At 51.3% G+C, this 23061-nt stretch overlaps 1 protein-coding gene across 2 annotated transcripts; it reads right to left on the bottom strand.

Annotated features, from left to right (window-relative positions):
• Positions 1-458: 458 nt before the first annotated feature.
• Positions 459-23028, bottom strand: NT5M (5',3'-nucleotidase, mitochondrial). Of its 2 annotated transcripts, none has more exons than XM_075560939.1 (5): positions 22750-23021; positions 20383-20483; positions 11682-11742; positions 2664-2778; positions 459-1258 (listed from the first exon to the last, which is right to left on the bottom strand). In XM_075560939.1, the coding sequence occupies exons 1-5, from the start codon at positions 22999-23001 to the stop codon at positions 1116-1118; spliced, it is 672 nt and encodes a 223-aa protein (XP_075417054.1). In that variant the 5' UTR covers positions 23002-23021; the 3' UTR covers positions 459-1115. The 2 variants fall into 2 exon arrangements, with proteins under 2 accessions (XP_075417054.1, XP_075417055.1); XM_075560940.1 differs by lacking the exon at positions 459-1258 and adding an exon at positions 1665-1977 and having other exon boundaries at positions 22750-23028.
• Positions 23029-23061: the final 33 nt, after the last annotated feature.

Raw genomic sequence — 23061 nt, 5'->3', positions numbered from 1 at the left:
AGGTACAGCCCAATGGAGGGCCAACCAGGGCCATGTCGATGCCCCCAGTGCAGAGGAGCTCTGGTGTTTTAGTGGGCAAGCTGACGGATGCTTTCGCAGACGGGGGCTCCAACAGGAACTGGGACGCACAGGAGCACAAAGCCAAGTGACCTGGAACTGGGACCCCAGTCACACCTGCCACATACCCCTGCTCTTCTGTCCGTCTGGAGGCCATTTCTGGGCACAGTACTCCTACTCCTTCCTTCCAGAAGGGACTACTGCCTTGAGAATCCCCCTAAGCTCAAATGGTAAGTCTGGAGTTCTGACCAGACCTGCGCTGCCCACAGGGCAGGGATACGGGGGAGTGGGTAGCGTTGTGCTGGCCCTCTGTGCGGTGGGGGGGATGGCCCTGGATACCTACAAGCGTGCAGCTGAGGCTAGGAGTGAGGAGACGGACGGGCCACGCCCACAGCCTCAGGTTCCAGGTGAACAGCATTTATTTTTCGTGCATCCAACACACGTCGGAGCCTATCTGCTCTTTGCCGGGCCCTGCGTGGGTCTGGGGGCTGAAGTGTGTGAATCCTTGAGGCTGGCTAAGGCAGGGCCGGGCACCAGCCCACAGCACAGAGCTGGTGGGCGCTGGTGCTCACTGAGTGTTTGCTGAACGAACACACGCAGGTGGTGGTGAGCCCGGGCAGGAGGGCGGGTGGAGGCAGGAGACCGCTATGTCCAAGAAGCCGGGGAGCGTCCCACCCAGGCCTGCTTGCCAGAGCTGGGAAGCACCGTGCTGTTGTGGCCCTGGCCGTGCCCACCAAGAGGAGTGTGTTTCCCAGGCCCCGTAGGGGAGGGAACTTACCTGTGGGACCGGGAGGGCGCTGCCAGCCCCGTGGGCAGGGCCTCTGTTGTCAGCCCCTGGCAGCAGGGGCCTATTGCCCAACGTGCACCAAAACCCCCTGGATGCACTGTCTTTGTCTAGCAGGGCAGGGAGGGGAGGGGAGGGGGCGCTGTGCAGAGCAAGGTTGTCTGGGCCTGGACATCTCTGGAGGCTCCGCCCAGCTTGCAGCACTGGCCCCTGGGGCCCCGAGATGGGAGCTCTGCCACCCAGTCCCTCCACGGAGCCCAGGGAAGAGTTCGGGTCAGCAGGGCCGCTTGCTGTCCAGAATGGCCTTCCAGTCGTCCGTCCATGAGTGCAGCCTGCGGCTGGGGGGCGACCACTGCAGGTGCCGATTGTGGCAGGAAGTGAAGAGGACATGCTCCCAGCTGGGGTTGGCCTCAGCCCCTGTGGGCGGGGAAGCAGCACCGCGATCAGTGGCTTAGCACTTGGGGGGGGGGGCGGGGGGCGCCAGGGCCTGGCGCTGCGGCCTCTTCGGCAAAGTGTCTCTGCTCTCTAGACTCGGTTTCCCTTCCATAAAGTGGTGAGTGCCCCAGCCTCTATCCCACAAGGGACAGTAAAAACGCGTAAACCAGGTTGCAACTGTTGTCCAGGGACCTGAGTGGAGCTGGACACCACACGCTGCTCCCCTCACACGTTACACGTGACATGGACCAGCCAGCCCCCTGCCTCCCCCTTGAGAGGTCCCACAGCACGCAGAGAGGCCCAGCCGAGGAGGGGCCAGCACAGCACCCCACAGCAGCATGAGACCCAACTGCAGTCCCTCACCTCCCGTTGCCGCTCAGTGGTGCCACTGACCCTCGGGGAGCAGCTTGGCCCCAGCTCCTCTCCTGTGGGCTGCTCCCCGACTTTCTGTGGGTGACCAGGCCTTCACAACCCTGCAGGTCTCGGTCGCTCTGCACCTGCCACCCTGGCTCTTGGTGGGAAGCTGGTGGTGAGGCGGGAGCTGGACCCAGGAAGAGGCCCACCGTGGAGCCCACCATGTGCACACAATGACTGGGCCTGGACAGGCATGTGGCTCCCTCAGGCCAGGCAGGAACAAACGGCCTCCTGTACCTTGGGTTGTAAGCCCAAGATGGCTGGTGGCTTGCAGTTGGAAAGCTGGTCTGAGAAGGACATCAGAAGAGAGAGCAGAGGCACTGACGCTACCTGAACCCCGGAACTCAGCCAGGCTCAATGCCCCCCACCCCTCCTGCCCTTTCAGCTAGTGCACCAAAAGTCCTCTCCTTTCTAAGTCAGTCTGAGCTTGCAGGCTTGCTGGCTTGGCGGGAAGGAGGTCATCGGTAAGCTAAGAGGACTGACACAAATCCACGCACCTTCCACCAGAGGAACCGTCACTTAACCAGCTTCTGGGACACAGAGCAAGTTCAGACCATGTGGCTTTGAAACACGGAAGGTGGGCTCATGTTGTTGAAAATGAAAGCTGACAGTCTGAATTCATTTCTCACTTTACATGAGAAAAACGAAGTTCCAGACTACCAAGTGACCCCAAGGAAAGTTACTACAGACTGGAGCCAGGCTAGGGCCCCCTGACACATACCCTCCACCCCCAGGCTAGTGCCCCTCTTCCTATGAGGAAGAGAGCTTTGTCTGAATAACAGGAAAGAATATAAGTATGTATTTGGCAGTGAAATGGGGGGGGGGGGTGGAGGGAGAAGGCAGCCAAGTGGGGACCACTTGGAAGGAGAACGTGGGGAGCAGCCTTTATGCTGTGCGTCTAAGCCTGCTCTGTCCCCTATCCCTACCCTTAACCCCACCCCCATTCAAGGCTCACCTGCTTCAGACAACGTACCTGTTACGTCTGGCCGGTCATCTATGAGCAGGTCACCAGAGATGACCGTCTTGTCTCTCGTCAGCACGATGTGCTCCAGAAAGTCGGCGCCGAAGTGCTTCTCCACCCAGGCGTACTAGACAGGGACAGGCAGGGAGGAGAGGAGAAAGAGCCGTCAGAGCTGGGAGCAGAGCAGGCCCCGCAGGGCACATAGGATCCTACAAGGTGAACGTGACCCTGAAACTGGAGAGCTAAGAAGGGGCAGGAGAGCCTGACAACTGAGAGTCCATTTGGGGGGAGCCAGGCTCTGAGGAAGATGTCACTGCTCTGTTCAGACAGAAAACCAGTGCTCAGAAATAAGGAGACCGGCCCATGTTCCCCAACTAGAAAGCATCTAGCTGTGACCCAATCCGTGAGCCGTCCCTCTCCCTCATCTCAGATCTCCACAGCGCTGTCAAAAGCCACCAAGGGAGCCACCTAGTCCAATCCCGTTTTCAAAAGGACAGAATTTGCCACACTGCTGTGCTCAACTGGCTCACTCCTTCACTGTTTCAGTGAATCAGTATTTAGGGGTATGCACTCTGTGCTCTTTGAAGCAGCAAGACCAGTCCTGCCTCGCTAAGGAGCCAGAGAGCCAGGGATATGCCTAAATAGCTCATCAGGAGCACATCTGTGGAAATGCTACAAGCAGCAGTACCCAGGACCTGCGAGAATGTGTGCCCAGAGAACAAGACTCGCCAAGAGGCAGTCACGGTGGGCTTCCTGGAGGAAGTGGCATTGAAAGCAAACCTGACAGGTGCGGAAGAGGAACCCTTCAAGCACACGCTCCCAAGGAGAAAGGATTCGGGGCGTGAGTGGGGAAGTCTAGCACGCTGTGCTGTGGTGCTCCGGGGAGCAGGGCAGTGGGGGGTGAAAGGCAGCAGTAGCGAGGCCTCCTAGGCGATCAGAGGACCAGCCCTGCTCTCTGACTGGCATCTCTGCCACTCCCTAACAGCACCCTCCTGAAGACTTGATTTTCTCACGTAAAAAAAGAATCCACCACTCATCTGTTGAGTGTCATACTGTGGTGGCTCGTTGGCTACAAAGGTGCTGGAAGCTATGACACTAGTTGCTTAAAGCCCAGCAGGGTCTTCAGTGGTGGACAGGTTTTAGCAGAGCTTCTGGGCAAAGACAGACCAGGAAGAAAGGTCTGGTGATCTGTCCCTGAAAATTAACCGGTGAAAACCCCGTGGATCAGGCAGGACGTTGTCCCGCTCATTTGCTGTGGGAACATTTCACCAGAGAGCTTCACTGCCCCCTGTGAATCCGGTCCCCAGAATGTGGACGTCGACCTAATCCTCCCCTTCTCGCTTCACCGACCTCACTGCCACGCATCCACATGGCTGCTCCTCCCTCTCGGATCTCAGATGGGGTCCAGGAGCCAGGACCAACAGCCAGTTTGCTTTGGGCACCTCACACGCTTCATCGGGATGATCAAGCGCTCAAAGGACCTCACGTTGGGTGAAGCAGAGGGCTGGAGAGGGTGAAGGAGACAACAGCGACGATGGCCTTGGACATGTCCAGGACCATGAGGACGGTGCAGGACCAAGCAGTGTTCTAATCTGGTGTGCAAGGGTCTCTGCGAGTGAGAGTCATCTGTCTGGCTGCCTGTCCGCCCACCCATCATTTTTATCTAAGAGGGATGGGACCATGACGGCCCTTTTCTGGTTTGAAAAGACAATGTGCTAATAAAGTTCTCCCCATGAATTAATCAGTTCCCGCAACAATGCTGTGAAGTCAGTGCACCAGCACTCACGTCTGCCAGAGGCAGAAACCTGCGCAATGCAGTACAACAAAGCCCAGAGAGGAGCCCAGGACACTGGCAAACTCGAGAGCACGTGGGGGTCGCCAAGCCGTCACAGGCTCACGGTGCTTCAACAGCTCCGGACGCACTATTTCCCCAGACTGCAACACTTTCTATGACCGTTCCTTTACACGCAGACACACATGGACATACGGAAGCACACAAGATGCACACGTGTGCATGCGTGTACACACACACCTTTACCCCAGACTAGCTTACTCCTATGCCTTCTAAACATATCATGTCCTCGGCCTTCTCTGACTCAGCACACTGTCCTTCCTACTGATTCCAACTATAGCTGTATATTTGTAGAATTACTTGTTTCAAAACTATCTGTCCCATTAGACCAGTGGTTCTCAACCTTCCTAATGCCTCAACCCTTTCATACAGTTCCTCATGTTGTGGTGACCCCAACCATAACATTATTTTCATTGCTATTCATCACTGTCACTTTGCTACTGTGATGAATCACATGACCCCTGTGAAAGGGTCGCTTGATCCTCAAAGGGGTTGCGACACACAGGTTGAGAAGTGCTGTATTCGACTGTAAGTTTCTGAAGGGCAGGTTCAAGTCTCCATGAATACTTGATGAAATAAGCAGGTCTGTGTAGGTCAGCCTTGCCCAAGGGAAGGGGTGCTCTGACTAAAGCCTTCCTGGCCAAGATCCGCAGGGTGGCCCTGTCCCTCAGCTGCTGTCCATCAGAGGCCACCTTGGCCTCTCTCTGGCCTGGGTCTGCACTCCCCAAATAGCACTCTAACACACAAGTATATTTCCCGAATGAGCTTACCTCAGCAGACAAAGGGTCCGAAACAGATGGCCAACGCTACTGAGTCGGCATGGACCCAATGGAAGTGAAATTGAGCTTTTTAAGTTTGAGTAGTCCAAAACCTCATTTTAAACAGACTTCTCTCAGATGCACACATTCTCCAAGGAGCATGAAGTCACGCTGCTACAGCTGTCGTGAGCTAACTAGCTCCCAGGCGGTCCACCTGGCAAGGCCGAGACCTGCAAGCAGGTACAGCCCCACTGAGCAGAGGCACTGAAGAAGAATCACTGCCCCAATGACCATGCGGATGAAGCACACTAAACACACCAAAGAGAATCACAAGTCCGTGTTGGCAGCAGTACCACCAGAATGCGCCTTAGAAGCGACACCTCACCTCCTGCACTCTGGCTTGCTCCTCAGGAGGGTTCAGTCTGGAGAACACATGCTTGGTGAAGCAGATGGTCAGCAAAGACGAGGGAGACCTCTACAGGGTGGACTGCACAGTGGCTCCAAGAGAGGAGACGTGCGCAGAAACCCAGGCAGTGTCTGTTGCACCGTGAGTCGGGACCGAAAACTAATTCTGGACATCACTCACGTCGTACAGACCAGAAAGAAGCACTTGGCCCCCAGAAGAATTTATTTCAGAGGACAGCCCTGAAGCTGCAGCTCAGGGAGAGGGACAGAGAGAGCGGAGCACATCCTGGCCCACCAAGCCTTGAGGATGTTATTCCCGCTCAGAGCAGCCAATCCACAGAGAAAACCACATGGCCGGCCCCACTAAGAGACATGACATCCCTCACTGACCCATAGCCCTACAGGGGACAACATTGGAGACACAGTGTGGGAACTGCACCCAATCTGAACCCACCACACCGAGGCAAAACACTAAGGGCGTGGAACAGAACAGCAAGGGGAACACAGCAATGAAGTCCCCAGGGAATACCAAAAATAGACTTTGGGGCCAGGGCTTGGCTCCCCATCAGACTCAACTGGAAAACATTCCTAAAGGCCAACAAACAGTCCTTGAACTAACTACAAACTTTTCTTTTTTTGTTGTTGTTGTGTTTCGTTTTGTCACTGGTTTTTTGTTGTTGTTGTTTTCTTTTGTTGCTTGGTTTTGCTCTGTCTTGTTTTTGTGCATGTTATTTCTCCGCAGGTCTGTCTAAATAAGATAGGCTGGATGAACAATCTGGAGGAGAAAACACGGGACTGACAGTTCTGGAGGGACTTGGAGGGAGGAGGTGGGGGGAAAGGAAGTGATGTTAACAAACCCAGGGACAAGGGAACAACAAGTGACCCAAATTGGTGGTGAGGAGGGTGTAGGAGGCCTGGTAGGGTGTGATTAAGGGTAATATAACCGAGAAGAATTACTGAAACCCAAATGAGGGCTGAGCATGATAGTGGGACAAGAGGAAAGTAAAAGGAAATAGAAGAAAGAGCTAGGAGGCAAAGGGCATTCATAGAGGTCTAAATAAAGGCATGTACATATGTAAATATATTTATATATGAGGGTGGGGAAATAGATCTATGTGCATATATTTATAGGTTTAGTATTAAGGTAGCAGATGGACATTGGGCCTCCACTCAAGTACTCCCTCAATGCAAGAACACTTTGTTCTATTAAACTGACATTCCATGATGCTTACCTACCCAACACAATTGCTGAAGACAAAGTGGGTGCATAAGCAAATATGGTGAAGAAAGCGGATGGAGCCCTGCTATCAAAAGATATAGCATCTAGGGTCTTAAAAGATTTGAAGGTAAACAAGCGGCCATCTAGCTCAGAAGCAACAAAGCCCACATGGAAGAAGCACACCAGCCTGTGCGATCACAAGGTGTCAAGGGATCAGGTATCAGGCATCATCAGAACAAAATATCTTATCATAGTGAATGATGGGGGGGTGGGTGCGGAGTGGAGACCCAAAGCCCATTTGTAGGCCACTGGACATCCCCCTACAGAAGGGTCTTGGGGAGGAGACGAGACAGTCAGGGTGTGATGTAGCAACAATGAAAAATACAACTTTCCTCAGGTTTCTAAATGCTTCTCCCCCCCGCCCCACCCTGTCATGAGCAGAATCCTACCTTGCAAGTTTGACTAGACCAGAGCATGTATACTGGTACAGATCGGAACTGGAAACACAGGGAATCCAGGGCAGATGACCCCCTCTGGACCAGTGGTGTGAGTGGCGATACTGGGAGGGCAGAGGGAGGGTGGGTTGGAAAGGGGGAAACTATTTCAAGGATCTACATGTGACCTCCTCCCTGGGGGACAGACAACAGAAAAGTGTGTGAAGGGAGATGTGGGTCAGAGCAAGATATGAGAAAATAATAATTTATAAATTATTAAGGGTTCATGAGGGAGGGGGTAGTGGGGAGGGAGGGGCTAAAATGAGGAGCTGATGCCAGGGGCTTGGGTGGAGAGCAAATGTTTTGAGAATGATGAAGGCAATGAATGTACAAATGTGCTTTACACAATTGATGTATGTATGGATTGTGATAGGAGTTGTATGAGTCCCTAATAAAATGAGTTTTTTAAAAATTTCTGATCTTTAAAAGAAACTATTAAGAAAATGAAAAGACAAGCCATAATCTGGGAGAAAATGATTGTAAAAACACATTATTTGATAAAGGACTTAAAACCTGAGTATTATAAACAACTCTCAGCACCCAATAAGATAGACAATAGGAAAAAAAACAACAACAAAAAAAAAACAGACAAAAGATTGGAAGCTTTGTTAAAGAAGAGGCTTTTTTTTTTTTTTAAAGAAGAGGCTTTCTACGCCTGTACAGATTTACATTCTCAGAAGCCCACAGAGGCAGTTCTACTGTGTCCATTAGGGATGCTCTAATGAGTCAGAATTCACTCAAAGGCAGCGAGTTGTTAAATGCAGGGTGATTCAGGATCACCTGGCAGACTTTTAAAAACAGCCTGCTGACAAGCAGCAAAAGCACAAGATGGTGAAAGAAATTGATGGCATTGAACTGTACACGTGGAATGGTTGCAGTGACAGGTTTGTGCGTTATATAGATCTGTCACTGCAGGGTGGACCCCTGGGTCTGAGGTGCTCAAAATGTGACATTGCAAACAGGAAGAACACCCTTAGCATGTAATCGGAAACTGAAAGAACTCACGGGAAAAATCAGGCCTCGAGTTATGATACTGAAAGATTCTACGGGCAAAATCGTGGGCGATGCAGGGAGCATCCAAAGCGGACACAGAGCCCCTGTCCCAGAAAGAACCCGTGCACAGCCCCCAACTGAGAGGGAGCACAGCGGTAGGTGCTGAAGGAAGAAGTTCAGCCGCATGGAAAGCAGTAGGAAAACACGAGGGTCCAGGAATGGAATGTGTGTCCATCGAAATGTTTCAGCACTGGAAGCACTTGAGCATCTATGCTGAGCTTTGGAAGAGAGCTACCTGGTTGGAAGAGATCCGTATTTGTGCCCATCCCAAAGAAAGGTGACCCAAAAGAATGCTCCGCCTATCGAACAATATCACATGCAAGAAAAATGTTGCTGAAGATCATCCAACAATGGTTGCAGCTGTACACTGACAGGGAGCTACCAGAGGTTCAGGCTGGATTCGGAAGAGCACATGGAGCAAGGGCTAACACTGCTGATGGCAGATGGATCTAGGCTTGATGCAGAGAATGCCAGAAGATATTTACTTGTGGTTTATTGATTATGCCACGACATTCAACTGTGTGGATCAAAAAAAACTATGGACAACCTTGAGAAGAATGGGAATTCCAAGACGCTTCATTGTGCTCAGGCGGAACCTGGGCACGGATCAAGCGGCAGTTGTGCAAACAGAACAAGGGCATGCTGCATGGTTTAAAGTCAGGAAAGGTGTGCCTCAGAGCTGTCCCTCTCACCATACTTGTTCAATCGGTACACTGAACAAATCATCAGAGAAACCGGATTATATGAAGACAAAGGGACCATCAGGATCGGAGGAAGGCTTATTAACAAGCTAAGATATGCAAATGGCACAATCTTGCTGGCTGAAAGTGAGGACTTGAAGCACTGGATGATGAAGATCAAGGATTGTAACCTTCAGGGTGGATTATACCTCAATGTAAAGAAGACCAACATCCTCACAACTGGATCAATGGGTAACATCAGGATAAATGGAGAAAACGTTGAAATTGTTAATAATTCTGTCATGAAAGCAGCAGTCAAGAGATCAGAAGGTGGCAAATCGGCACAAGATCCCTTCTGAGCACCGAAAAGCAAGGGGGTTACTTTGAGGGCTAAGGTGTGCCTGACCCAACCATGGCATTTCCTATTGTCTCCTAGGTCTGTGAAAGTTGGGCATTGTTATTCAGAAGACTGAAGAAGAAACGAAGCATGTGGTGCTGGTGAATAAAGTACCATGGCCTGTGAAAAAGACAAATCCATCTGTCGTGGAAGAAGAGCAGAGTGCTCCTTAGAGGCGAGGACGGCAAGACTTACATACATCTTACATACATTAGACATACATACTGTCATGAGAGACCAGTCCCTAGAGAAAGACACCATGTTGGTGAAGTGGAAGGGCAGAGAAAAACAGGAAGGTCCTCATCAAGACGAGTGGCACAGTGGCTGTAACAACGGTGTGCCGGTTACATAATCTCCGGACAACTTCAGGGAAGAGGTGGAGTCTAGCCTGTCAATCAGGTCATAGCCAAAGAGGCCTCTGTGGGCATGGCCTTCTCATGAGGATTCTGGGAACTCCTGTCTTCGTCCCTGGAGGTGAGACACACACGCACACTCTGCTTAACATTCCTGCTGACAAGCCACATGGAGCTATACAGATGCAGCCAGAGCCCTGGAGCTGGAAGAGCCACATGAAGACCCATGGCAGTGCTGAGATGCTTCCACTGCCACTGGATCTACAAGACTTTCCACCCACTCACTGGCCTGTGATCTTCCTGCATTTGGCTTCATTGCATGTCTTCCGTGAGTCTGAAGAGGAATCCATATGTTCCCTAAATTTATATATTTAGACTGGTATGAGATATAGGGGCCAATATCAGACTTATGAACTTGGTCTGAATTGGGCCGGGATGTTTTCTTAATATACAAGTGTCCATGGATTTGGTTCTCTAGTCAACCCAGACTAACACAAATGGGCTCGGGCATGGGAAAACCGAGAGGGTGGTGCAGGACTGTGCAGTGTTTCGTTGCGTTGTGCACAGAGTTGCTATGGGTCAGAACTCACTGAAGGTACCTAACAACAAGCCAACACCAGAAAGGAATACACACACACAGATCCTGCACTTTTTTTTCTTCAAAAAATAAAAAACGCAGGGGTGGGAGTGGAGTGGGGGGGAAAATGTACACTTCCAGTAAGTTTCCAGGTGACCTGCTGGCCTGGGAGCAAGGCGTTACTAGAAGTACAAGGGGGGCCTCAAAAAGCTTGTGGGGTTTCTGAAAGGAAAGATAATGAAATTTTCCACAAAGTGGTTGACGCCCCATCACAGCACACCTGGCTTCCACGCTTACTTCTGCAATCACTAGCTGTGGGCAAAAGTCACTGCGCTTCCTCACGCTCAGTGTCAAATGGAGGCAAGCATGACTGCCTTGCAGGACACTGTGAGGATGGATGCGCCTAGAGGGATGGGCACCAAGCGCCTCACGTCATGTCACCCTAAAATCCCCGTCAGCTGGCGTGCAGTGTAAGTGCAGGCGGCACATTTTGTTTCGAGTGTGTCATCAGAAAGTGCAGCGGCAATGCGGCGACCCCACAGAGAGCTCGGCTTGGAGGTCCGCACAGAGCTCGCAGGCCAGGCAAGGTGTGGGCTCAAACACCACCCTCCTGGGCCTCTGCGGAGTTGCTCACAGCCCTCAGACGGCAGGGAGTCGAGGCGCAAGTCCATCTCTGATATCAATACCTCTCTCCTGGGCAACAGACCATGACTTTAGGTCTAGCAGCCTCACTCCCCCAATTTCTAGGAAGCCTCAGTTTCATGTCATTCCATTACAAGAAACATGGTCAAGTAGGTATATAGAAAACCATGATTCAATGACTTCATCTTTCAAGGAATTTTCCCGTAAATAAGTTCACATGCTCTCGATAGTTGGGCTTGGGTTGCCTGCAATCCCTCTCCAGGGAACCATTTTCCCTTTGGCTCACCCGTCAAAAGCTAACTGTGTGCCAAGGAAGAGCTGATCGAGTACGTTTTACTAAAATGTGAATGGGGCACCCTTCCCTGGGAGCCTGTACCTTCAGCAGGCTCCACCCAAAAGAATGAGAGCTGGGATTTCAGATGAGCAGTCAAGAAGTTTTGCGGTACAAATGCCTGGACCAGGACCTGATGGGAGGGGAGCCAAGCAGCACGGAGGAGAGATCAGGCAGTCCTGCAGCCCAGGCACGGTGTCCACATCCCTACAGCTGAGCCTTAACCGTCACCTGGCCAAGCGCGCCTCAGAACAAGATCGATGTCTTACCTTCTCATAAGGACAGTACTTAAACATCCTGATGGGGCTGGTACAGATGAAGACATCGGTGCTGCCAAGAAGAAAAAGCAGAATGAGGCTGTGAGCCTGAGTCCCACTAGGCCTGCATCATCCCTCCCTGGGAAGAGACTGGCCCGCATTGCCCTCCACACCTGAGACGTTGCCTGTGCCTGGTCTGCCCTCACCGATGGCTCCAGCCACTGAGGGCACTAGCGGGGCGGGCACTTAACGAAGGGATAGTTTTCCACGACCTGACCCCAAACCCTGGCTGGACGGCTACAGAACCTCTCTGGAAATCTGAATGCTGCCGAATGAGGCCACGGAAAGACTCACGGAAAGATGCAGACACGTACACAGGAGGAATGGGGCCGTGTGCAATGCAGAGTGAAGAGGAGAGCCACCTGAGGGAGAAATTGTCACTAAGCGGGGTCAGTACTTGGTAGCGGCGGGAGGAGCCCAGTCCGCACCGGGTTAAACTCCCTAACAGGATCAAGTCCCCTTAAGATAGGCTTGAACACTCCTATTCTAGTCTCTGTGCCTCCGGTGCTGAATCAATATAGGGTCTTGACCTTTGAGGGGTCTCCCAGGGCCTACTTGTCCCCCAACATCTCTAGAGGCCCCCGACTCTCCTCAAAAGAAGCGCCTGCTCTCAGCCGGCGCCAGGGAAAGTTGGGATCGCCTCACTTTTTGGTTTTGTCTTCTCTATGGCAAATCAGTCCCCTGTGAGTCCTATGTCACACTACCAGGTCCCTCTGTCTCCTCATCACCGAAATTCTTAACTGTGCTATCCATCCTCTGGCAACCACGGAATAACCATCCTGCCTCCACGAGAATACCATCTTGGCCCCTGCTCCGCCTCCTACATGCTCAATTTCTCCTGAGCAGTCACTTACCTGTCGCCTTAACTAAAACCTGACATGACTGCGCACCTGTTTCCTTCTCACCCCCACATTCTTCAGACAGAGCGTGAGAGGAACGTCTTCTTTCTCTGCTGCTCCCGAAGCCATCAGCAACTACACCCGACCTTACTACATGCTGCTGGCCCTGATAGAGCCACTTACCTCCCAACCCCTCACTGGCTGTCAGTCCTCCACCCTCACTCCTACCATGATCCCAGGGTTTTGATACACATGTAGATGGCTCTCCCTGTAGTGGCCTGAAGGTGATCCTCCAAAATATAGGAAACTCCACAAAATCATGCAACTCCTCAAGAGGTTCGAATCATCGGGTCCGTTTTAAGAACACTGGTGAAACTGCCCAGGCCACCAAGGGTCTTCTACCGCCAAAGCCACCAGGTAGTTGAAAGATGTCCCTCTACAGAAGCAGTGGTGGAGGTGTGCCCAGGCCAAACAGTGGGGTTGGACACAGGGTCGATGGCTCAAAAAGATGCTGAATGTTAGCTACACAGGCCTAAAAATGCAGAGTCATGCTGAACTTAAGGGTGTAGATGTGGACTCTAGTCACTGAGCACATCCAGGTGAACAAAGCCCCCAGGACGGGCCGCCCCAGATGTAAAGAGCTCCTGCTCGGCTCAACCCATACATGAGCTCCCCCTACCACATTGAACCGGTCCTTACTGACAGGGAGCAGATTGCCCCTAAACCAGAAGAGGGGGTGCGCAGAAGAAAAAGATCTCCCAGGAGAAACCGGAGAAGCATAAACTTATGTCTCAGGAGTGAATTCAGCTTAAAATAAAAGCTAATGCAAGTGTTAAATATCGAGAGCTTTACACAGACATTTATGTGTGCATGCAGCGTCCACCCCTCCGTCTCTCAGTCCCTCCCTCCTCTACCCCGCCTCACTGTCACACAAGCCCGTCCTCACCACACACCACCCCTCCTCCAGCACACTGACAACTCTGATACATCCTCCACTCGCTCCTTCAGCCCAGGGAAACCCGCCACTCTCGTTTCCTTCCCCACTCCCACCCCGCAGCCTCACATCCCCCTCTTGTCACCGTGGGTTCTCGAGCCCTCTGTAACGCGCCTACATTCACAACCAGAATCAGCACAAAGCTGGCTCCCAGGAGGAAGAGGTCAGACAGACTTCCAGGAGGAAGAGGTCAGACAGACTTCTGTTCTCCGGCTTCTTCACCATTTTGCCATCCACCATTCCCCAGAGGGCTCTGCTTCTCTGCAGGGTTCAGTAATGCACGGCCGTAGCCACGTTCACAGACCACACTCGCGGTTACGTGATTCATTAGGGAAACAACAGGCGACATCTCAGGATCAGAATCAACCTGTATGTAACAAGTCAGGATCAGTGTCAGGGGCGCTTTTAAGACAAAGCCCGGAGGGGTGCCTGAAGTGGAGAGCACACCACTCCCTTCTTTAAGACACAGCAGCTTCTGATCAGCTCTCAGAGCCAACAAGCGCTCCACTGGAACAACTCTAAGACTGTCTCCACCATCACCACTGCCCTCTGCTGGGTGGCTACCTTCTCATGAGGCAGGCCCTGTCTTAGTTTCTTAGCCTTCTCTGCCGCTGACCACTCCACTGTCGGACTCTCCACCATGCCTGTCATCGGCCTCTGTGACCCGGGCCGTAGCCAGTTCATCTCTCTCAGCTGCTGCTCTTCACCACTGGGCCTCCCTGTGTCCTGCTCAATCTCACCTCCTGCTCCTGCTTCTACCCTCTCCAACCAGAATCCCGTCCCTCCACCACAGAAATGTCCCTTGTCCACAAGGGCCGTCAGATCAACATGGTAGCAGATACTTATCCATTCTTAGCTCACTCACCAGCTTTTACCATAGACGCTTATGCCCTCCTTGGGGAAACATTTGCTTGGCTCTGTCCCGCCTTCCTGGTACACCTCCTCCTCACTGGCTGCTCGGATCCATTTCTTCTCCCTCATGTGTACACAAGGGAATTTCGGGGGAGGGGGCGGTGTCTAGACCCTCTGCTGCTCCCCTCAAGGACACTGCCCAGTCCCGTGGTTTTCGTTACCATCTCTAGGCTGGCGACTCCCAACCTTGCATTTACAATCCAGGCCTCTCCCCCAGAGCACCAGACTCACATCCTTTGGGGCCTATTAAATAGCTCCATTTAGATAGCTAACAGGCATCTCAAGGTCAATATTCCCCAAATGGAACACTAGTTTCTCCCCCCACAGAGTCCCTCATTTCAGGCACAGGCACTAATAACGCTCAAGCGAACAACCCAAACAAAATGACCCCTTTCCCTTCCTTTCCTCGATCCATAGCATCCGATCCATCCCTAGGTCCTACCAGTCTTCCCTCGCACTTCCACAGAATGTTTCAGACCAGCGTGTCCCCAGAGCAGGCAATACCACCCCGGGGCTGGGGGCTGGGAGAGCCCCTACACATTATCCTGGATGCTGGGCTGCCGTGTAAACGATTTTAATTGCCATGGGGGGGGGGTTGGGGGTGTGTGGGGGGCGCTGAGTAAATTTTTTTTCCCTGAAAAGGAGGCAGTAGGACAAATCAGTTTGGGAACCCATGATCTCATCTGCCAACCTCCCTCCATTCTTCTTCATTCCAAGTTCTCCACTGGTTGACACACCAACAGACAAGGCTTGGATGACCACGGAGGGAGGGGGTGGGAACAGGAAAAGGGGAGGGATGGTGGGGGGACAAAAATAAACAGAGGGCTTAACACGAAAAAAAAAATTAAATTAAAACGGCTTCATGGAAAAAACAAAAAGCACCCCTCCAGATTCCTTTACCCTACAGATCAGAAAAGTCAAACTGAAGCGGGACTGGCATCTTTAATGATGTACAAGTTCACTGCAAACATAAAAACAACACTTCTCCCTTCCATGGTCACCACCTGGTGCAGAACTCCACTATCACTCACCGAGCAGGCTGCCGACACAACCACACCTAAGTGAATTCTTAACCTCTCATTCTGTACCTGGAATCCAGGCTGATATCTTAGAAACCAGCTTTAATGAGGTCCAATGGGCATGCAAGACACAGCACATAATAAAAGTGCATCACATCAGATACACCTGGATGTATACATGCACGTGGGAAACCACCGTCACCTCACCACCCGAGTCGATTCTGACGCAGAGTGAGCCTCTTTCTCCTATGCAGCAGCTGATGGGTTCAAACCACTGACCTCGTGGTTAGCAGCTCAGTGCACAGCCCACTGCGCCCCAGGGCTCCTAACAGTCATCACAATAAAAACAAATGTATCTACGCCCCCAGTTTCCTCAGATTTGTTTGGAAGCCCTTCCTCCTAGGCCTCCCTGCCAAGTCAGCCGAGCCCTGAGTCCCATGCAATCCCTAGTCCGATTTCTGTCACTAAAGATTAGTTTGCTTTTGCTAGGATTTCATGTAAATGAAATCAGAAAGCATAAACTCTTTTTTGCCTGGCTTCTTTCACCCACAAAAATACGTTCATATTCATTAATGCTCATGTATCAATTGCTCATTCCTTTTAATTGAGCAGTTTTAAAAAATGACATATAATTCATATACCATACAATTCACCTACTTTGAGTGTAAAACTTAATAAATTTACAGAGTTTTACCAGCATCACCATAAGTTTGCATTGTTGTTGGGTACCATCCAGTCAATTCTGACCGATAGCAGAACAAGACACGGCCCAGTCTTGCACCAAGTATGAGCGTTAGGCAGCCACAAGTCTATTTTATCTTTATGGGTATGCTCACGGGGGAGGGGGGATTTCATATAAATGGAATCATGCAATACATGTTCTCTTGCCTTATTTCCCTCAACATTTATTTTCAAAATGTTTTAGCATGTATCAATGAGTCATTCCTTTTGCGCAAACAATATTCACATTTTGCTGACCAATCATCAGTTGATAGACATTGTTTCCATCGTTGCCTATTGTAAGTGATGCTGCTGGGAATACCCATGCACAGGATTTTGCACCGATGCAGGAGTTCATTTGGCGTGGGAAGATAGCTAGGAATGGAGCAGCTGGGTCATGTGATTCTCACTGGCGATGAACGAAGGCTATACAATTTCTCGAGATCCTCGCCAATGCTAATGATTTATCTTTCTTATTACAGCCATTCTGGTGAGTATGACAAGGGACCTCACGGAGTTTGCTCTGCACGTCTCTAAATAGCTTCTGAGCAGCTTTACCTGTGCTGACTGGTCACTTGCATATCTTTTTTGTAGGAATGTTTTATTCGGACCTTCACCCCCAAATCCATGATTCTAAAACCTAGATAAGATGATATCACTCTCTCTTCAAACCCTCGTGCTCGCCAACCCCTCAGGAAGTTCTAGCCACACTTGTTTCCAGCCTGTTTCTCCACGGAGAAAAGCCATCGGCCCTGACAGGACCTTGACACTTGCTACTCTTCCTGCCAGGACTGATTCTCCCCTGGCTCTTCTTGGCCAACTTCACTCATACGCCTCACATCTAATTTTACATGCCATCTCCCCCGAGAATTCTTTCCTGGGGTTCCTGCCCACAGCAGTCCCTTCATACTTACTCTCTAACACAGCGCCTTGTTTGTAAACTCCCTGAGACCTGCGATCTCAGATGTGTCACTCGCAACTCCAGGGCAGTGCTTAGAACAGTTCCTGACACACAGCAAATGACACATGGAGGGGCTACCAAGAGCTCATGGAAAACTCTACTATCTTTCAAGTCCATGTCTTCATGAACTTTCGGAAGCCCTCGTGCGTGCGTGTGTGTGTGTGTGTGTGTGCATGTATGGATGCATACGTAGCTTCATAGAGTCTAAGCTGACAATAAAGTAATAAGGACTACTTTGCAGAACTCACACCTAAATATAAATTACTGATCAGATAAGAGCAACAATAAAACTCAAATTCATCCCATAAATCAAAACGGAAGTATTTTGTCTTTCTCTGACTCCTACTTAGAACTTTGAACGTTGGCAGTGTTTTGGCGGCATTTTTAGGGCGCAATGAAGGCCAAATCATTCTTCCTGTCGGATTTGTCATTCGGACTACGAAATTTAAGCAACACTGGAACCAATGCAAGTTCTCTACCCTCCTCCCCTCCCCTGCGGAGGCCGATATACAAACAGCAGCCTTTTCAGGAGTGCACACAGCCTACAGTGTAGATAGTCTGTTGGCACGTATGGATAGCATTAATGGACCTTGGAGACGGCCCTTTCCTGCTCTTTCATGTCTCTGCTGTCACTAATCTAGACTCCAGATCGGGATGTGACGTACCTTTAGAAAACCTTAGGATATGGGGTCCAAGTCACTACATCCATCGATACCACGCTTCCAAACCAGGAATGTGTGATTCAGGCCCTCCACAGGGCCAATTTCAAATTCCCTGAGGATCCACATCTCCAAGAAGAGGGGCTTTCCCAAGTCTGATGCTGATCACTGACCCTGAAGACAAGGTAGCTGCGAAGCACTTCACCTTAGCCCAGTGGTTCTCAACCTGTGGGCCGTGGCCCCTTTGGGTGTCAAACGACCCTCACAGGGGTCGCCCAATTCATAACAGTAGCAATATGACAGTGATGAAGTAGCAATGAAAATACTTTTATGGCTGGGGGGTCACCACCACACGAGGACCTGTATTAAAGGGTCACGGCATTAGGAAGGTGGAAAAGCACTGCCTGAGACAGATGTGGAATTAAATACACCCCTAATCTTGGCCCTTGGACAAGGAGCAGGCTGTACACTCACCAAGACCTTGGCAGCACTGCCCCGCCTGGCCTGCCCACCCATCTGAGGAATGCCCTGCCTCAAAAATTTAAATAAATAAAAAGTTATCCAGATCCAGAAATAAACTTCCTTTTCTGGTCAACTGGTTCTGCTGTGTTTCCCTTCAGAGAGCTGTCTCCCTGACAAATGGCACTGGGACAGGCAGGTAGCCTGTAAAGGGATGACGTTGGATCCATTCCTGACACCGCATGCCAGGACTCATTTAAAACGGACCTCAGACTGCAACATAAAAACGAAACATGAAATTCCTAGAAGCACAGGGACCAATCTGCATGGACTTTGGTGAAAAAAACTGCACTCAGATATGACACCCCAAAACACCAATGACGAGAGAAAAACATGTAAGTTGGAGCTCGTCAAAATTAAAAGAGTTTGTGCTTTAAAGGACACCACCAAGAAAGTGAAACGGCAAACCGCTTCCTGGGCTAAAGGAATGCCTGTGCACGTCACATGCTGGGCATGGGGCTGGTGGCCAGAGAACGCGTACAAGTCCGCGAGAAGAGAGGCCAATTTCCCAACCAAAAGCAGGCAAAGGGTTTGCACAGGCATTTACGTAAAGAAGATTTCAAACACAGACTGTATGTTTCCATTTACATAAGGTTTCCAGATTCGAGAAAACTACGGGGGCAGAATATAGATAGTAGTTGCCAAGAGCTACAGAAAACAAAACAAAACCAAAAAAATCACTGTCATCAAGTCCATTCTGTCTCATGGCAATCTTACAGGCAGGGCAGAACTGCCCCTGAGCGTTTCCAAGACTGCAAACCTCTACAAGACTAGACAGCCTCAACTTTTTCCCTCAAAGTGGATGGTGGCTTCGAACTGCTGACTTTGTAGATTACAGCCCAACTCCTAACTACTAGAGAGCAAGGGCTCCTTTCAGCTTTGTGAGGGTCATGAAAATGTCCTGAAATTGAGTAAGTTAACTTGCTTAACTTGGTGAACATACTTAGAACTATTAGACTGTAAACTTTAAATGGATGAAGTTAGACCTTAATAAGACACACACGCACCCCCCCAAAAAAAGTCATCAAATCAATTCTGACTTACAGCGACCTTCCATGTGCTTCCTGGAGCTTTGTAATCTTTACAGGAACAGAAAGCCTCATCTTTCTCCCACAGAGCAGCTAGTGGGCTTGAACAGCCAGCCTTGCGATTAGCGGTCCAACACTTACTTTAAAACACCACCAAAGCCTCTTTAACTCAATAACCAAAAGCAAAAACCAAATCCACTGCCATCAAGTTGATTCCAACGCTCAGTAACCCTTTAAGATGGGAAAACTGCCCCTGTGGGTTTCTGAGACTGTAACTCTTTATGGAAGTAGAAAGCCTCGTCTTTCTCTCACTGGGCAGCTGGTGGCTTCGAACAACTGACTCTGCAGTTAAACTCACTACACCACTAGCTGCTTGAAACAAGGTTACCAGAAAGCTCATCATCTGTAAATGTAATAGTTACTGTGAGTAGAGGCTTCAGTCCAGAGAAACACTCACTTCACTACCACACAGCAAAAGTATCTCAAACCATACCCTTCCTCCTTCCTGCCTTTGAAAATTTGGTCTCTCGTTAGACCTTTTTACACTGCTTGCCCTTTTCCTCCCCGGTACTTATCTCCATTTGTAATCATACTCACTTAGGGAACCTTTGTCTGATGCCTGCGTTCTCACTGAGCTGTAAGCTGGGTGAATGTAAGTAGATTTTGTTCATTTCTGCATCCTCAGTGCCTAGCAGCATCTAACACAATCGGTTCTTAAATATTTGCTGAATAAATGAAAAACATCCAGGAAAAAAAAGGTCAAAATAGCGTGTGTGTGTGTGTGTGTGTGTGTGTGTGTGTGAATCAAACATCTTAATAGCCTACACACTTGTTTTCTCCATTCAGGCTTTTTATTTAGCCCAATGACAACAGGACAGCATTGCTCTGTGCAAAGATATAGACCAGAGAAGGGAGGGGAGGGGAGGGGAGGGGAGGTAATGGCAGAAGGTATAGATCTAGCCCAGGAACCGGGGCCCAACTGGGGCAGGAGTACAAGCTTACTTTTCCAGGTTGGCCATTTGCTTCACAGCGTCCACAGCCCCGGGCAAAGGCTCAAGGTCTAGAAAGAAGTTCTCTGACTCCCATATGCTGACGGCCTTCTCCTGCAGAGAGAACAGAAGCCGGTCACTTCCCTGATCTTCAAGAGCTCATTGCCCTCACCTGCAAGGCATCAAGACTGTTGGCTGGCTGGTGGTGGCAGCTGAGCAGAAAGGGTGGGGCCTCCACATTGCCCTCATCCCCAATCGCAGCCCCACGGACCCGTTTCCTGCAGAAAGTGTATCTCAGCTCTTCTCCAGGATGAATTTCCTCTAACTGATGGAGACCAGCTGCCAAGGGCCGTGGGCTCCCAAGCCGGCTCCGGCCTTCCCCATCACCTCACTGTTAGAAACCACCGGCTTGCTGCCCATCATGAAGGTGGGCCAGGTCTTGCTATGGCAGTAACCTTTCCATTTAAGAGCTGGAGGGATGCAGAAGTGAAGGGCAAGGAGACCCAGATGGGGAACACGACCACCGGGCAGAGCTCCGGGCCCCTCACTTCACATCCTCCAGAACAGCTCTGCTTTGATTAGTTCATTGAGTGCCAACAAGTAAAAATACTTTAAGGAGCCTGGTGCTTGTAGGTAGAGAAAGATGAGACTGTACCCATGAAGATTTACAGACTCCGAAACCCCTGGAGTCACGAGGAGTCAGAAGCAACTCAATGGCAGTGGGTTTTGAGTTTGGTTGCCTTTAAAGTCTGAAAGCTAAAATTCATACTCTTTGTTTTACACAACAAAACTGACGCTGGATTAAGGAGGGGATTTATCTAATGCCACACGATAGGACAGTGGTCATGCAGGGAGTGGAGACTACATCTCCCAACCCCGACCTTCAGCTGATGTGTTCAGAATACTACACCTTCTCAAGTCTTAAGCACTCACCTGCTAAACATAAAGTGAATAGTTAGACCCCACTAAAGAGGTGGCCGTCTGCTCCCATTAAGACTGCAGTCTTGCTAACCTGTCCTAGAGGGTCACTATGAGTCGGAAGCCACTTGGCAGCCAAGGATTTGTTTCAGGTTTGACAACGCTGCCCAAACTAGAAGAAATCAGTGATACCAAGCTACTCTCCTCACTGCCCAACAAGTTGTGCTCCTTGGCCTCCTTGGAAAATGATTCACTGCTTCAGCCCTGATATCTGTCCATCTGTCAAAGACCTGGAAAAGTCACTGTGTTTCCCAGGGCTAAGGTTAGTCTCTGCTTAATGAGACACTGCTGGGAGGGAGTAAGACAGTGCTCTCCAATGTAGTTCTTGGACTCTAAGGGAATACACACCCAGAGGGCAGTAGAGTCCACTGCTGGGGCATTTTCTGAAAGCATTTTCTCCTGTGTAACGGTTTCCATTTCCTACCAACCCAAGTACTGTGGCAGTCCTTGTCAGACTGCGAAATGTCCCTGCTTACAAACATGAGGGCTGGAGAGCAAGACCTTGAGATAGGGACGGTTACATGTGCTTGAGAGGCCTGGGTCTGGATGCTGGGCGGAGCAAGTCACTTATCTGGCCCAAGCCTCGGTTTCCTCATGTGCCAAAAATCAGATAATCATGTCCACCACACAAGGTAAGGCAGTGAACCCCTGGTCACCAACTGAGCACTAATATCATCATCACCCATCCATCCTCTGGTCGTCCTGGGGCCAGTGCCAGGAACCTCCCGTCCTCTTTCCGGCTCTCCACAAAGCCACTCAAGCTCTCTGTGCCTCCAGAACCTCTGGGAATTAGGCTTTTACTGAAAATCAACAACAACAAAAGAGTGGGGGGGAGAAAGCAAGCGATCTCCGTCAATGCATGGGAGTTAGAGAGTGGAACCGATGACTGCGGTAGGCTTGAACAAATACCGCAGTAAGAACAACAAAAACATATCCCAAAAAACAGTCCAACAACGTATCAAGTCGAACGCCAGTGCGGGACGGAAAGCTGGGTTTTGCTCTCGCCTGTCCGAGGGGCTGGCGATGGTGGGGCGCTGGTGAGAGCGCTCAGCGGAGCATCGGTGCTTGGTGATCACCAGTCCCCGCAGGCGAAAAGGTTAGGCAGTCAGCCTCGGCGGCAACAACAACAACCCAAACTCCCTGCCAGCGAGTCCCTAGATTCCCAGCGACCCTCTGGGGCCGGGGGAGCGCTGCCCCGCGGAGCATTTCTCAACTGCAGGACCTGCGCACCAGCTCGGGCGCGCGGCCGGTGCAGGGTCACCCAAGGTCATCTGGATTCCCGGGCTCCGGCTCCCGGTCTCCCGCCCGGCCCCCGGGGCTCCCAGCGCTCAGGACCCCGCCCGCGGCTCGCGAGGCCTCGGCGCCCCCCGCCCGGTCCCCGGGGCGCCACTCGGGTGCTCACGCGCAGCTCGGGCCGCAGCCGGCCGTACTGCTCCGACACCCAGAAGCCGCGCCGGTCCTCCAGCGCCACGAAGGGCAGGTCGGGGTAGCGGGCGCGGAACTTGCTGAGGAAGCCGCCCTCGAAGTCGGCCAGCACGCCGTCCATGTCCACGAGCACCCGCAGGGCGCGGCCGCCCGCCCCGCCCGACGCCCCGGGCCGCCCGGCCGGGGCCCCGGGCTGCCGCCGCAGGCACCTGCCGCCCAGCCGGATCATGGCCCGGCGCCGCCGCCGCCGCCCGCGGGCGCCCGAGCGCGGCTCGCGGCCATGGCGCAC

The sequence above is a fragment of the Tenrec ecaudatus genome, chromosome 10 (assembly GCF_050624435.1).
Source record: "Tenrec ecaudatus isolate mTenEca1 chromosome 10, mTenEca1.hap1, whole genome shotgun sequence".
NCBI classification, from domain to species: domain Eukaryota; kingdom Metazoa; phylum Chordata; class Mammalia; order Afrosoricida; family Tenrecidae; genus Tenrec; species Tenrec ecaudatus.
Note: the sequence above shows the minus strand (reverse complement) of the source record. Positions and strands in the feature narration are given on the sequence as shown.

What these genes read in the sequence shown, in the direction of transcription:
- NT5M (XM_075560939.1), bottom strand. Translation starts at nt 23,001, where the DNA reads ATGATCCGGCTGGGCGGCAGGTGCCTGCGGCGGCAGCCCGGGGCCCCG. An exon ending in GGCTGCGGCCCGAGCTGCGC is followed by an intron (nt 20,484 to 22,749) that starts GTGAGCACCCGA and finishes TTCTCTCTGCAG; the next exon opens with GAGAAGGCCGTCAGCATATG. An exon ending in TGACCGGCCAGACGTAACAG is followed by an intron (nt 1,259 to 2,663) that starts GTACGTTGTCTG and finishes CCCCGCCCACAG; the next exon opens with GGGCTGAGGCCAACCCCAGC.